The sequence below is a fragment of the Folsomia candida genome, unplaced genomic scaffold (genome assembly GCF_002217175.1).
Source record: "Folsomia candida strain VU population unplaced genomic scaffold, ASM221717v1 Fcan01_Sc022, whole genome shotgun sequence".
NCBI classification, from domain to species: Eukaryota; Metazoa; Arthropoda; class Collembola; order Entomobryomorpha; family Isotomidae; genus Folsomia; species Folsomia candida.
In genome coordinates, this window is record NW_019091214.1 from 2501293 (window position 1) to 2515882 (window position 14590).

The window sequence follows — 14590 nt, forward strand, 5'->3', positions numbered from 1 at the left end:
AAATCGGTTATCTTATTAATAAAATACCGTATTTGCTACTTACTTGGTGTATGCAAATGAGATCTGCGCATTAAAGTATATTTATTTTCTTAGTTATCAATTTTTGTTTCATAATCGTTTCGCTTTTTATTTCAGTGATCATGATAAACGGTCAAATCAAAAAGTTTCAACAACACTGGTTGACAGATAGCAGTGTTGATCCATATTACAAATACGAGGAAATTTTGCAGTGCATGTACATATTATCATCATATCATCCTCGAAAACCGTGGCCACGGGAGCGTGAGGACAGATGAGGGACAATGTCCCCACGGTTATTCGATGTCCCCATCGTCTGCCCATGTTATATAAGCCCCTCCCTCCCCTATCCTACAATGTTAATGCCCCCACAGCTTCCGCGGCCACTGCTCGAAAAAAGGCAAGTTTGCAAAATAATCAAGTATGCACGTAAGTTTGGACAATTGTAAATAATACATATGTAATTATTATGTGTTGCGATTTCCCCTCCATGCAAACACTTGACACAAAGTTATCTGCAATGAGGTTGATGCGTGCGTAATAATAATAATAATATTAATGTGAACAACACTTATTTATCTATCACCCACTCATCCTCAGTACACATCACATCAGCACTATTATACTTATCCGGTGTGCTTATCATCACAAGTTTACAAGTCTTACATTCAGCGAATATGGCAGGGCTTGACGTATATAAATAAATAAACAATTCGGCAGAAATTTTAGACGGTGCTGGGTTGGATTGAACAATTGTTTTTTTTGTGCATGCTTATTTTTCAGCGATAAAATTGATACAAATTGATAAATATTTGTGAAATTTTGAATATTTTTTACATAGGTACAAATTTTTTTGCAACAAACAGGTACATATATCATCAATTTCATCCTTTCATTCGTTTCTGTGCATTTGCAGAAGACATTCATAAGAGGACAAAATGTTCCGCTAAATACACATTTATTTGGCTGTATACATAGTTAGTTAGTTATGCGTTTAGTATTTGTAAGCATATATTTTTATCACAATGTAGATAATAAATGAGAAAAGACACATACATATTTCATGTTTTGATAGTGACAATTCTACAAAAGTAATACTGAGACTGGTGAGTTATGCATTTGTCTAAAGGAGGAATAACTTTTTGTATGTAAGTTAAAACTACCATTTAGATCAAGAGTTCAAACATGATGATGCTACTTATGGGTTAAAGTACAATGGTCAACTATTTAATTTATGAAATATCTGTGTAATTTTACATTACATATCTAATAACATGAGATGAGGTATACGAATCTAGCACTGGAATAAAATTAGACAGACTAATTGCCACATTTCCTTCCCTTCAAACCGGAGTATTTCTCATGTCCATCGTGAATGAGTGGTCATTCCGTGCAAATGCGGAATTATCAAAGACGTAGCCTTGCGGACTTGGAGATCGTGAGCCATTTACGAAGCAGACTTGGCTATTGTTCGGTCTCATTCCTCCGGTAAAATTGCCACCGACGTTCGTCGTCCCACTCGCACCGCCACTGCAGCACCAGGGGAAGTAGATTCGCCACGTGGTTACAATCCGGTCGACAACGCGGTCGTAGGGTTCCAAACTTCGGCACCATTTCGGGAGGAAGTTCCAATCCGTCAAGATTTCTGGAAGGAGAGAAGGAATCCATGTTTGCAGAAGGGTTAGTCCAAGGACAAGCAGGATGATGACTCCGACTGGACCGGCGACACAGTAAAAGGCCATGGGGCCGATGAGCGTCAGAGTGAAAACGGTCAAGGGGAGGAGGACAAACATGAAAATCAAGTAGAATACGGCAAACCAGCGGTATTGAGATGTTATGCGGCCAAGAGCGGCTGCCATTCGTACGGGGAACCTGCCAATTTCATAATATTTTGGGGTTTCTGAGCATTCTGTATTTTTTTAGGTGCGTATAAACAGCAAACTAATCCTAAGAATGGAGATCTTCCACCGTATGTTCTCCGATTTGGACTAAGCCAGTGTCAATCGATCGCAAATTTAATCAATATGGAATTTGCGAAAGACACGACCTCCCAATGGGCACATTTGGCGAAGATATTTGCATCCGAAGAGGAGAAAGCGCGCCATAAATTTTACACTTTCCAAATTTCCTGCCCACTTTCTCCTCTTCGGATGCAAACATCTCTGCCAAACCTGAGCACTGGCAGATAGTGTCGTTTGCAAATTTCATATTAATCAAATTTGCGATCGATTGACACTGGCTTAATCAAAATCTGGGAGCATACGCTAGAAGACCTCCATTTTAAGTATTGCTTATGTGTGTACCTCATGTAAGGAATCGGATAAAACAACAAAATTCCAGTCAGATTAAACAACATGTGGCACAGAGCTAGTTGAATTGACAGTCTCAGGTTAGGACCTTCCGTTGCTAGTGCAGCCAACCTAAAAATTAAATAGCTCAAATCTGACGATCTACCAAATTTTTCATTTATGTCCTTCAAAATTACATTGCGGTGGTCGTGGTGCCAAGATTTGATCCCAAGGTCAGAGGATACGCTCGATCCAGTGATATCATTCCCATCGCAATTAACGGAGTCATAGCTGAAGTAAAGACGGACGAGGATTGAACCAGCAGGGTCATAACGGCTCCAATTCCAATCGCGAGATATCCAGTGAGACAGGGAACATAAGGAATGTTGGCGTTCACCACTTTTTGCACGGCAACAGCAAGTTTCCCTGTTTTTAAGATAAAAATAAATAAATAGCATACACAGCAGTAAACATGATCATTAAACCCTTGATAAATTATGTATGTATGAATCTATTTATTTACCTTTGAGCAAAGATGACAGAACTTTGACCAGCAAAATCAGACATCCACAAAGCAATACGAGCGATACGACCAAAAGTATTACACCAACCGCAAGATCCCCCAAGTTGAACATGTTGAATAGAAATTTACCTAAATTGTAAAAAAAAATTAGCATATGTTCCATTAATCTATCCAAGAAAGAATCTGCTAAATCATACATTTCTGCCCAGTACTTCCGGTGGACATCATAGCGGCCGAAATTGCATCACGAGTTGACCCTTGACTCCCATTTTGTACAGACAGCTGCAAATCATCACCACCACCGCCGCTTCCCCTCTGACTTATATTTCCAGACGACCCAGCCGAATGATTGGATGAAGAAGATGAAACTTTGTTATCAATATTGTCGTCTGCTGTCGGTTGTAGATCAGGCGGAGAAGAAGAAGTCAGGCTCGAATAGTTGCACCAGACTTTGAGCAGTCGTTCATTATCGTATTGTGGGTCATTTATTGACCATCCCACAATCACATCTTTGTTTATCTGCGATTCATTGATTTATGGGAATTATTATTACCATTTTATAGGGCAGAGACAGGTTAAAAAATGGGTATCATCATTCATTTTTCCATACATACTTGTACGATGAGAGATGTGAAGGGTTTCGTAATTTTCGATAGCACCTGAATCTCTCCGCCTTTGGAGGATTGCAAATCCAGCATGTTGATTATCTTTGTTGTAGTAACTTCCAGATAAGCTGTGCATATTAAATAAGAGATTGTATACATATTCATAAATGCTTATCATCTAATTTGCTACACATACATGTCAATTGTTCCACGATGAGGAGAGTCGTAACCGTGAGAAGATTGAACATATCGTGCAACACGGCCCCACCAAATGCCCTCTCAAAGTCTTGCCGATTAGTCATATGCGTCAGTGCGACGACCGTGTTGGTCACACTGGTTCCGATGTTGGCACTATTTGGGGGAGGAGGAAATTGAATCAAATTTAGGCTAAATGTCACGACATGACAAACAATAGAATGAAAATTACCCCATAATTATTGGAATCGCAGTTTTCACCGTGAATACTGAAAATAAATCATACATCATTTAATGTCCTGCTGGCTAATTTCAGGGACAACGTATAAAAAATGTAGGACATTTTTTTGCAATTATGTATTTGTATGTCTGTAAGTCGGGGAAAGCGAGGGATAAATCCGGCACAGTTGGAAAGAGTATATAATAAGAAATCGATACGAGTCAGAGAGAAGTCATGCATATGTAGAAAGTGGTGGTGAAAGTGGCCGTCTTTATGTCACAGTCGGTCTGCAAGGATCGATTAAATTAGCCTGTCCTCGTATTTTGGGTCAAGCAAATGTCAGGAACAGAGGAGTTTTTGTGGTTGGTTGGTCGGTCGTACATATATTCGTGGTCAATACGTTTGGTAATGCACATAAAATATCAATTGTTCAATCTTACATCCTGACGCCACCATTGAAACGACGATTGAAGTCGAAGTAGCTAATAGATAATTAGAAAGGAATAAAAGTTATTGAATTTCTGAATAGTCGATTAAATAAATGAGGTTAAATTAAGTACATACACGAGCTCTGAACTGCGACAGTGACGAGAATTCCCAGCATTACGCCCACTATTGGAACCGTAATAAGTTTCTCTTGCTGAAGAACTTGGCCTAAATTTATGTCAGAATTAATAATGAGTTATGAATATCCAATGCCATTTACATATCTCATCAAACTTCTCACCTGCCGCTTTCCCAGCAATTAATCGGAAAGCGTCACTCATGAATCCTACAAATTATGCAGAATTAAATCATGCCGCGTATCAAAAATAGTATGAAACGCCTCACCCAAGGAGCAGACGAAGATGTAGAGCAAGGCGCAGATTGCCATCAGTTTGACAGCAATTACTCGACCTTTCGTTGGCTTCTGCATATATAGGCCACCTCGCTCTTCAAGGCTCTCTATTTCCGGAAATATTTACTCATTAGGAACGAAAAGTGGTTCAATTACATGCAAAAAATGCTAATTGTCCTGGTTCAAGATTCACTTAAGCAGTGACCCCGGAAGCGTGGGGACAAAGGGACAATGTCCCCACGGGTATTCGATGTCCCCATCATCTCCCCATGTTATATAAACCCCTCTCTCCCCTATCCTGCAATGTTAATGCCCCCACGGCTTCCGCGGCCACTGCACACGAGTCGTGAATCGTGTTCAGGACTTACCTGGGACCGATGGAACAGGAGTTATCGTGATTTCCACCACTTTCCCAGAAGTCGACCGAGGTGGAGTCCTCGTCACGAGGGCGCTTTCATCATCTGAACGGTCACTTGCGTTCTTCGTACAAGAATTTCCAGCTCCATGTCCCCCTTCTCGTGGTTCTGGGGGGATTAAAGCCACGGAAGCTGCGTCCAGCAAGAGCTGCTGGTGGTGGGCCTGGTTCCCCGTAGTCGTTGCCGGTCTCCGTGGGTTTTTCGTGGTCATTGTCATTGTGGCGTCGGTTAAGTTATTCACTACTTTCCATGCATTTTAACTTGCACTTTGAATGATTTGGCTTCGTTTGTGGAAGAAATTGTATTTCCGAGAGGTTGACAAAATTGAAGGTGAGTAATTCAAAAAAATATTTCTGAAAACTTTCCCGACAAAATAGGCAGACGATTTCCGAGAAAAATATATAACTCCAAAAAAAATAACCAAACAACTAGAAAAATGTACGTATTCCTAAAAGATTTCGCAATTGAGGAGGTATTCAAGAGAAAGTCCACAACAAACTTTCTCTGACAAATTATTGATGTCCGTCGTGTTGTAAGAACTAGTTTTCTGCGTGTTGTTTATATTTTCTCCCGTTATTTCCCAAAAGTCATTGGAGATATTGTGATCACCAATGCACTCGGGGAGCAAGCTTATTAAATCCATGTTCCAATTCGGAGAATTTGCCATGTTCCTTTTCGCTGCCAAAAAGTGAGTGAGATCAACTTTCCAACTATGTAAATACGTTCCGTTCGTTCCTGATTAAAGTGAACACGGGGCGAACTTTTCTCCAAGACTGACTCAGCCAGCGGTACGTGTCAGTCTTCAAGTATTGTATTTATGGAAAGACTGGCAGCCTTATAAGCCATCTGTTCCTCGTTAATATGAAAAGGTATCGTTCTGACGACGGCTGACAGACGTATGTGTATCGCACACGCTGCTGTCGTCCTCGCAGTCATGTGGGAGGAAGAAATCTCGTGATTTCCCCCGAAAAACCCGTGTCGTCACTACTGATCCTGCTATGTACTATGCATTCCATAATCGTGGAAAGTCCCGAGCCGGGCAATGGTTGGTTGGTTGGTTGGTTAGCATGGGAAAAGTCAAAGCAGGGAGAGAAAGATGGAGAAGAGTCTGGAATTGAGAGATATGTTCCACGAGGGCGCACGTAGCACGAGAAAGTGCAGCCAGTCACGTCTCGAACGACTACTTTCACCTTCATCCAGCCATACTCAACAATGCTTTGGGTAGGCTTATGCAATTCGCAATTTTTTATCAATCTAGCCAAATCCATGTGACCTTTTATATATCGATAAGGTCGAGATATCTGATTTCGCATGGTTCAATAGTGACCATTTGATACGTAATGGATATTGGATTATACTGGGATTTATCATGTACCTAATGAGTCATCACTATAAATGTATGTGGTCATAAAATTTCGAAAGTTGGAATACTTGATTGGAAAATTTTGAAAGAAATTGGTACATGTTTTTAAAAGCAGTGTTTTTTAAATTATATCCTACGAAGAGAAAGTTTATAAACTGTTTTGAAAAATAAATTCATTTCCTCCCCTCGATCATGTCTTTCTTTAAATCCTAGGTTTAACTTTGATCTGAAACGCGTCACTTCTTCCCCGATAAAATTCGTATATTTTTAAAAAACACAAATATTTATCAACTTATCATATGCAGATGTATGTATGTAGCTCAATACCATGTACAACAACTGATACCCACTATGAAACATTTTGGCACTTTGTTCTCCTTTCACTTTCTCCCGATCTGGTTATATATATAGGACGCCGTAATATCCTGATACGTATTGGCGCTGTCTGTCTCCCTTGTTTTACTTTTCCTCCTGAAATGATTGGATTAAATGGTGGGCGACAAGTTGGAGGAGTTAGCCAGATAAACTATGTCCACTCCTGGAGGGCATCTTTTAAGCTTAAATTCAATCCTGTTTTCATCAAGAAGTCTTCTTCCCCAACTTACCAAACTTTCTCTTATGTTGTTGAGACTTAAACTGTTTTCTTCTCCTCCTTTCTCTCCCCCCACTCACTCGAACTAGTGAGAAGAACATCATGATTTTATCTCAGCTCACCATGCACAGTCACTTACTTTGTATTCATAGAATGTTGTGAAAAACTCCTACTGGACTTGCTTGGTGGAATAAATGGTGGAACGTGATGTAAATAAAGTGTGAAATGGCCGGATTCAATTCAAAGTTGGGAGAGAGTGAGAGAGAGAGGAGAATAAGAAAAAGTTGGCCAGAGGCTCTTCCATATTGAGCAGAACAAATTGACAATCTTTGTGCAATCATCATCCCCCTTTCAGTGACACTACGAGACTACGACTAAAAAGCCAACCACGTAGATGTACAGAATGTCATCCAGCAGGTAGGGTAGGTTGCTTGATACGTAAGCTAAACTCCATATTTATTTCAGATTTAACCAGCCCACCAACTTTCTCCTTGGTCACTTTATTCAATTTGGTGGTAGAGAGTCTCATCTTGCCGGGTAAAATGTCCTTATTCTTAGCAGTGGCGGCGGAAGCTGTGGGGACATTAACATTGTAGGATAGGGGAGGGAGGGGTTTATATAACGTGGGGAGATGATGGGGACATCGAATAACCGTGGGGACATTGTCCCTCTGTCCCCATGCTTCCGCGGCCACTGATTCTCGATCCCCATTCTATTTGCGACGTACGTATCTTTCTATATCATGAAAGAGTCCAGTCAGTGGATGGATGCGAAGAGTGGTCAAGACGGGTCATGATTGACTCACAAAGTGTTCCGATATTGGATAGAGTGGCGATAATGATACGACCAGGATGTAAATCGGATGGGGACGCTTTTGATTTCTCGCTTGAACACTTTGTCGTATTTTGTGCATTTCAACTCTATATTTCCCTTTGATGATCAGAGTTCAAAGTGACCAAAATTGTGAAAGCAATCTGACCAAATGAGGCAATAAATCGACACGAAGTATGGACCAGTTGCGTATGGCAAGGATATTGCTTATGTATTCCCTGATAACTTTCAGTAAATAAGGAACTTTTAAACTATAAGACATGCATAAATAAATAATGATAAGTCCGAAATTGACCGTGTAGTAATGTTAACGATGGTAGGATACCAGATCTTCTTCGTCTCTCGCCACCCCCTCTGGGTTCGACCCTTCCTCCACCACCGCCTATACAAAAGCGCATATATGTAGGGCTCACGTAACGAATGATAAATATGTAAAATTCGGTTTAACAGACCTCCTCATGTCCCGGCATGACTACCACTTTAACCACCTGCTCCCGGAGTGGACCTCACTGCAAAAAATATCATGTAATATATGCATATTCTTTTGCAATATTTAAAGTTTATTACTTTCTATTTTCAAAGCCTCCAATGCATTTCTTGCTTGGGTTAATTTGGCTTGTAAGGAAGCCACCTTCCTTTCATCCTCATGTCGGGCGGCTTCCAATGCCTTCAGAGTAAGTTCGAGGTCTGTAAAATATACACATATATATAAATAGAGTATGGAATAAGGCATATGAAATTTCTAAATTTATTAAATACCCGAATTATCATCTTGCGAATCTTCTTTAACTACGTCATCGGAATCATCATCAGCATTCGATGACACCTCATTAACCTTTCCCTCTGTGGCTTGGTTAAATTTCTCCAGGACTTTCCTTTCTGTCGACGTACTGTCATAGTTCTCTAAATAAATTGGCGAATTATGAACAAGTTCAGCTTCATGAAATATGAATAAACCTAAATATCTTACCAGGATTTGTGATTTAAAAAATAGACTTGTCCGTTTCTGCTCTTATTTGTATAGCCGCCAACAACTTTATCTCTAGTGCTCTGACCTTAACTTCTGAAATAATTTGAAATTTCATATAGTAAATTAAAATCCACAGGAGAGTTCAGACTTTTCAGGGTACATTTCTTGCAATGATTTAATCAAGTTTGCGAAATTCCTTACCTGCTCGCGTCGTCAGGAATCTTCCAGCGCTTGCTATAAGGTGGGACATAGTTCCTGCCGTCTAATACGTAAATTTTAAACAAGTAATTTTAAGTTTATACAAAATTTATAGAAAAATGTTACGTTGCACTTCACAAGTGTTTCACACAGAGATTCAGTAGTGGGACTCGTGTCAGAAAGGAGGAGGATAAATTTTACATTTTACATAAAAGCAATATAGATAAGCAAATCAAATGTAATCTCAAAATTCGTAGTTGAACTTGTATCCATAACCCAAACTCAGGTTGATTTTCATAACTTAGCCTTACCTTAATTACTGGTCTCTTAGGCATGTCCATGCAACCCATGTTTAAAACGTATATTAAATAAATTATAATTGAACTGAATTATATGCAGTTCGTGATCAAGTAAACCCAAGAAATGCAACTGACCATTCAAGTACAAAATGCTTCATTCGTTATGCTGCTTTAGATATGTTTTAGTTTTAGGTTTCGAAGAAGTGCGTACATAAGAAAGGAAAGGGTTTAGTTAAAACGAAGTGCAATTAGTGGCCACTGAAGCGTGAGGACTTAAGTACAATATAGAAATTCCTCTCTCCCATATTCTACAATGTTAATGCCCCCAGATGTCCCCACGCTTCTGCGGCCACTGAATCCAATAATAATGTATATGTGAAGGGTGTAAAGTGTATTATGCATCCACTCTTAACTGAGGAGGGGAGCTTGCGAGGTTGATAATAACAGATCTTGGTGCCCTTTGGATATGTGGTAGGGACCCATGAGTGTACTAAAACCCTGAAGTAGTTTGACTCCATGGCCACATTTGCGCCCGCCACACCCACTCAAAAATGCCCAAAAAACGCTTTCACTCGAGTTTTCACTCACTCAAATCCACGTCAAAAATCCAATTTTACTCGGATTTTGAAATTTCTTTCACCATTATACTCCCAGATAGTTGCTTTCTTCAATCCAATATCAAACTCAATTTTATTGATGATTATTTCGCAAACATAATTTGTTTTGTTGATGACTACAACAATCCTCATTCAGAATTTCAAATTTTAAAAATACTAAAAATTTCGAAAAAATTGAGTTTGATATTGGATTGAAGAAAGCAACTATCTGGGAGTGTAATGATGAAAGAAATTTCAAAATCCGAGTAAAATTGGATTTTTGGCGTGGATTTGAGTGAGTGAAAACTGGGGTGAAAGCGTTTTTTGGACATTTTTGAGTGGGTGTGGCGGGCGCAAATGTGGCCATGGAGTCAAACTACTTCAGGGTTTTAGTACACTCATGGGTCCCTACCACATATCCAAAGGGCACCAATATCTGTTATTATCAACCTCGCAAGCTCCCCTCCTGAGTATAGAGCATTAAGGACTTGAAATGTCATGTATTTGGTGGTTGGGCCCGAAAAGAAATATACATTTACTTATTGATGCTGGCATTGACCTCAACCTCAGCGTTCGTTCCGCTATATTTTATCAAGATGGACTAACAAATCTCAAATTTTCAAGGGGCACGTAAATGTGTCCTGTGGTTGTAATGCACTCACAGACACTGGATTTGTTAAAATACAACTTTATTATCGTTTATTATAGGCATTTGAGGAATTGTCAGTAAATATATAAATGAGCATTACAACACATAATGATATAACCCAACCGAAGAACCGATATTATTATACACATGAATATATATATATTAAAATCATTCATTATAAACGTATCGATTTTACTTGATACAAATAAGTAAATTTACTCCAAGTTTAGAAAATGAGAGAATTTGAGATGTGTAGAAAAATAGAAAGCGTTCATAAAACAAATAGTAAAATATATTTATTCCAGCATATAAAATCTGGTAATCCATGCCAATTTTAAGCGAAACGTGTCATCTATCTAGAAATTTCTGCCTAAATAAAATTAAGTATGTAGGTATGCAAATGTGAAGCTACTTTTGACTAAAGCATTACTATTTACCACCAAAAATAAATCAAGCGACAGGCCAAAATAGTGAAATCATCCCCACATATTGCTAAATCACAACTCATTACAAATGTCCCCACAGTTGTCGCATGAGCAACATGGGCAGCAGCAGGAATAAATGCGATACATAATCTTAGCAAATACGGCCACCAAATACATTGAGACTTGAACTGCCCCGTAGACATACTCATTCGACATGATTGCTTTCTCCTTGTCTTTTACCAAGATTTGGGTTGTCATCGCAAAGTAGGTGCTCACCAGCGTGGGGGCAATCATGAGCTGAAAGGTGGCCACAATGTCTTCGCCGTAAGACAGGAACAAACCCCCAAAGGCGACCAACAACAAGGTCCAGACGAAGAATACGGAAATAATCGGAGTATAGGGATAACGGTCTTGAAACGTGAAGAGGACAACGGAAAGGCAGACTCCGGTTATGATTCCGATGCAAATTAGGACAGGGTTGATCCTGAAATGATAAGTCTTAAAATGGTGCAAATTTTTGTAATGAATTTAAATTATTGCTGAATGTACATACATTTCTACTCTCACAGCTAACGTGCCAAAGATTACTCCGGCTGAAATCGTGACCAAAGTTACCATCACTAGATTGACGGGTGGTTTTCGCATCAGTTTGTACAACGTGGTGACGAAGCAAGCAATGATGGTACCAATGGCCCAGAATGACCAGAAGATGTAGAATGACATCTCTTGGAAATATGAGTGGATGTGGGGAATGAAAAATAGTGAGATGATCCCACAAACGGCGATACCTTGGGCTGCCAAGATGGTGTAGACATTCCTGAATTGTGTAGGAATTATGTGCAACTTATTTGACAACTTCAGATTTAAAGTTTTGCATGTACAGTGCCGGCGGAAGCTGGGGGACATGGGGGCCATGCATCGTGGGATTGGAAGAGGAGGGACTATTTTATGAAATTTCTGGGGGGACAATGCTCCCCTGCTTCCGCCGTCAATGTTCATGCAAGTTATAATATAAAGCGCATACCTGAGAAAAATGCTACGTTGAGACTTGGACGATTGGTAAAGCAACACTTTCACCGACTTGCTCCCCGATTGACTTTCCATGTCGCCTGGTTGAGGCGATGAGACCGATGCGGCATGACCGGAGGATCTACTAGGGCCACATCCAATCACCGGTACGGAAGTTGCGACCTGGCTGCTAAATTGAAAAATCAAGGGTATGTGGTTAACAATTATCTAACGATAAAAATAAGTTTCTGACAGAGACCTGTATGGCGGTGGGCTATCCGGCATTTCCAAAATTGGTGCGTTGGAATCATCCAGATTTGGTGAAAAAGTCTTCATTTTTTTGCGTAGAAACTTTTTACCTTGTTGCAATTATTTTATGAAAAGATTTTGATTTTTCGAAATTTTGATTTTAAATGTGACAATCGTCTTCCAACGCTAAATGCAAACTAAACCTAATTTAGTTCGTTTGTTCTTCCAGTAGAAACAAAGCAAAGCAAAGTCCGCTTTTCAGGCTAAAGTAAATACAATGCCGTCTTGGTTCGATGGTAGGATTCGGACATTGGAGAAGGCATTATTTAACATGTGATAACACGTTCATTATAAATCCAGCGAGAATAAGACCATTGCACAACAAGGAACGAATCCTGCTAAGTAAATAGCATAATGGATGGATGATTAATATGTGACGAATTCGAAAAGCAATGGTAAAACAGGTCGCTTGCTTATGAACTTGATCATGGTACTTGGATGGGTTTGGATGGTAGATTCGTATCCATTCAAAACTATTAGAGGCTATATTTGTTTAGATAAGAAGGAAGTTTTTCTTTCTTGGAACAGACCAAGGATTTCATAACGATCTAGATGTGTGCTTACTGACTACCACTCTTTCTTGAAACTTGAGCATAAATTCGTGACATTTGTCCATATTTTTAAGCCATTAGGCTAGACCATGATTTTTTACGACAGGATATTTGATAGTGGGTAAAATCTCGAAGTACATACATATTAATGATTATCAACAATTCCTGCACAAACAAAATAATTAAATATATGGGAAACCAACGTTTCTGATGTAAAAGATCTCATGAAGAACGGTATCATTCTTGACGTCATGTAATATTTGCTAAAAAAAGTCTAAGAAAAATTGAGTCATTTGAAAACGTTTTTCAAAAATTGCTTACGATACATATTTCATATCATACGTATTACACATCTTATCATATTTCAGCCACAGTCTCACTGCAATTCTGACCTTTGTAAAGAAGACTACGAGCGAGGTAACTTGAGACATTTATTCTTAAGTGAAGCCACATCACATGACGAAAAGAATGAGAGAAAAATTCCGAGAAAAATTCAAATTACGGATTAAAATTTATGTAAAAATTAACTAATTCCCAGAAGGGGGACAGATGAAAGTGTTCCACTACTTGAACGGATGAATGGATAGTAGTTATCAATTGGAAGGCAGGCTTGTAGCCTCTCATTTCTCATATCTCTCATTTTTCCCCTGCCCCAGAGAATTCTGGAGATGAATCGCTCACTTATTCTTCTTTCAACACTTCCCACATGTACTTTTGAGATTTCTTTTGTTCCCTGGAAAAAGTGAAAGCGAGAGAGCTTAAGAAAATGTTATGGGGGATCAAATGAAATAAAATAAAGAAGGAAAAAAAGACTGCGAGTCTAAAATAAGTGTGTAAAAAAGGTCGGAGAATATTCTTCCTTTGCCGTAACCTTATTTTTCGACGAGGTGGATCAAGGGATTCAATTTTCGTGGTCTTTCACATACGCGGAAAATCCCACTGCCAGTATTTTAAGGATAATTCAATTTGCTGAAGCGTGAATTTAAGACTTTCACCCAAGTCATTTTTTTTAGATTTTTTTTCACATCGTCGTAACTTCTTATAAGGCAAACGTAATTCAAATCTGTAATTGAAAATTCTTATTCTGCATAAAAAATGATTCTGCGTTTCTTTCCTTATTTGAACTTTCTTTCCAATGTGTGAGTTTGTACACTCTTAAAAAACTGGTATTAAATTATTACTGGCCAGAGTATATATAAATATGACCGATACTGGGAAAAACGGGCATTACCGTTTAGTAATGAAAAATTTACCACTCAGAAACAAACTACTACCAATCCGATAAAAAGTTATTACCAAATCAATGCCAGTACGGAGTTCTACCAGATTTTTAACAGTGCATAATGTAGAACAAAGTATTTAGCATGTCCTCCTGTTCAAATTCATCCAGCAGAAGTTGGAGGATTGAAAACCACGACTTTCTCTCCACTCTCCAATCACTCCTTTGAAAGCTAATGAAGTAGAAGGCGGTAAATAACTGGGTGACACTGGATAGATAGAACCCTTCATAAATTACGGCCACCAACCGAATCAGGAGAATAAGTTAGTTAGTCATTCAAAGAAGGAGTAAGTAGGCAGACGCAGAGTGGGGGACAAAGATGATGATGCTTTCAGGCTAAATGTATCAGTGGCCGCGGAAGGGTGGGGACAGAGGGACAATGTCCCCACGGTAGTTCGATGTCCCCATCATCTGCCC

The 14590-nt window shown here is 39.2% G+C and overlaps 2 protein-coding genes and 1 long non-coding RNA gene across 5 annotated transcripts; all 3 read right to left on the reverse strand.

Moving 5' to 3' along the window:
* Nucleotides 1-96: 96 nt before the first annotated feature.
* Nucleotides 97-6028, reverse strand: LOC110858854 (sodium-dependent phosphate transport protein 2B). The gene is made up of 13 exons (XM_022107741.2): nt 5056-6028; nt 4681-4794; nt 4577-4621; nt 4414-4503; nt 4290-4331; nt 3862-3898; nt 3631-3785; nt 3444-3562; nt 3027-3348; nt 2830-2958; nt 2504-2732; nt 2322-2438; nt 97-1890 (listed from the first exon to the last, which is right to left on the reverse strand). The coding sequence occupies exons 1-13, from the start codon at nt 5318-5320 to the stop codon at nt 1362-1364; spliced, it is 2193 nt and encodes a 730-aa protein (XP_021963433.2). The 5' UTR covers nt 5321-6028; the 3' UTR covers nt 97-1361.
* A 2040-nt stretch (nt 6029-8068) lies between these two features.
* Nucleotides 8069-9602, reverse strand: LOC110858796. 2 transcript variants are annotated; one of them, XR_004836857.1, is made up of 7 exons: nt 9369-9602; nt 9061-9121; nt 8860-8952; nt 8649-8792; nt 8457-8576; nt 8342-8398; nt 8069-8271 (listed from the first exon to the last, which is right to left on the reverse strand). It is a non-coding gene; the product is annotated as an uncharacterized LOC110858796 (long non-coding RNA). The 2 variants fall into 2 exon arrangements; XR_002548771.2 differs by lacking the exon at nt 9369-9602 and having other exon boundaries at nt 9061-9293.
* A 1022-nt stretch (nt 9603-10624) lies between these two features.
* On the reverse strand, nt 10625-12575 carry LOC110858761 (protein lifeguard 2). 2 transcript variants are annotated; one of them, XM_022107625.2, is made up of 4 exons: nt 12294-12575; nt 12051-12224; nt 11580-11843; nt 10625-11510 (listed from the first exon to the last, which is right to left on the reverse strand). In XM_022107625.2, the coding sequence occupies exons 1-4, from the start codon at nt 12368-12370 to the stop codon at nt 11099-11101; spliced, it is 927 nt and encodes a 308-aa protein (XP_021963317.1). In that variant the 5' UTR covers nt 12371-12575; the 3' UTR covers nt 10625-11098. The 2 variants fall into 2 exon arrangements, with proteins under 2 accessions (XP_021963317.1, XP_021963318.1); XM_022107626.2 differs by having other exon boundaries at nt 12051-12221; nt 12294-12574.
* Between the last annotated feature and the right edge of the window lie 2015 nt (nt 12576-14590).

Excerpts from the sequence above, each read along its gene's own strand:
- LOC110858854 (XM_022107741.2), bottom strand. The coding sequence starts at position 5,320 with ATGACAATGACCACGAAAAACCCACGGAGACCGGCAACGACTACGGGG. Across the intron at positions 4,795-5,055 it reads TCCTGTTCCATCGGTCCCAG|AGAGCCTTGAAGAGCGAGGT; the intron begins GTAAGTCCTGAA and ends TTCCGGAAATAG. Across the intron at positions 3,786-3,861 it reads GCGATTCCAATAATTATGGG|TGCCAACATCGGAACCAGTG; the intron begins GTAATTTTCATT and ends TCCCCCAAATAG.
- LOC110858761 (XM_022107625.2), bottom strand. The coding sequence starts at position 12,370 with ATGAAGACTTTTTCACCAAATCTGGATGATTCCAACGCACCAATTTTG. Across the intron at positions 12,225-12,293 it reads GATAGCCCACCGCCATACAG|CAGCCAGGTCGCAACTTCCG; the intron begins GTCTCTGTCAGA and ends TTTTCAATTTAG. Across the intron at positions 11,844-12,050 it reads CAACGTAGCATTTTTCTCAG|GAATGTCTACACCATCTTGG; the intron begins GTATGCGCTTTA and ends TACACAATTCAG.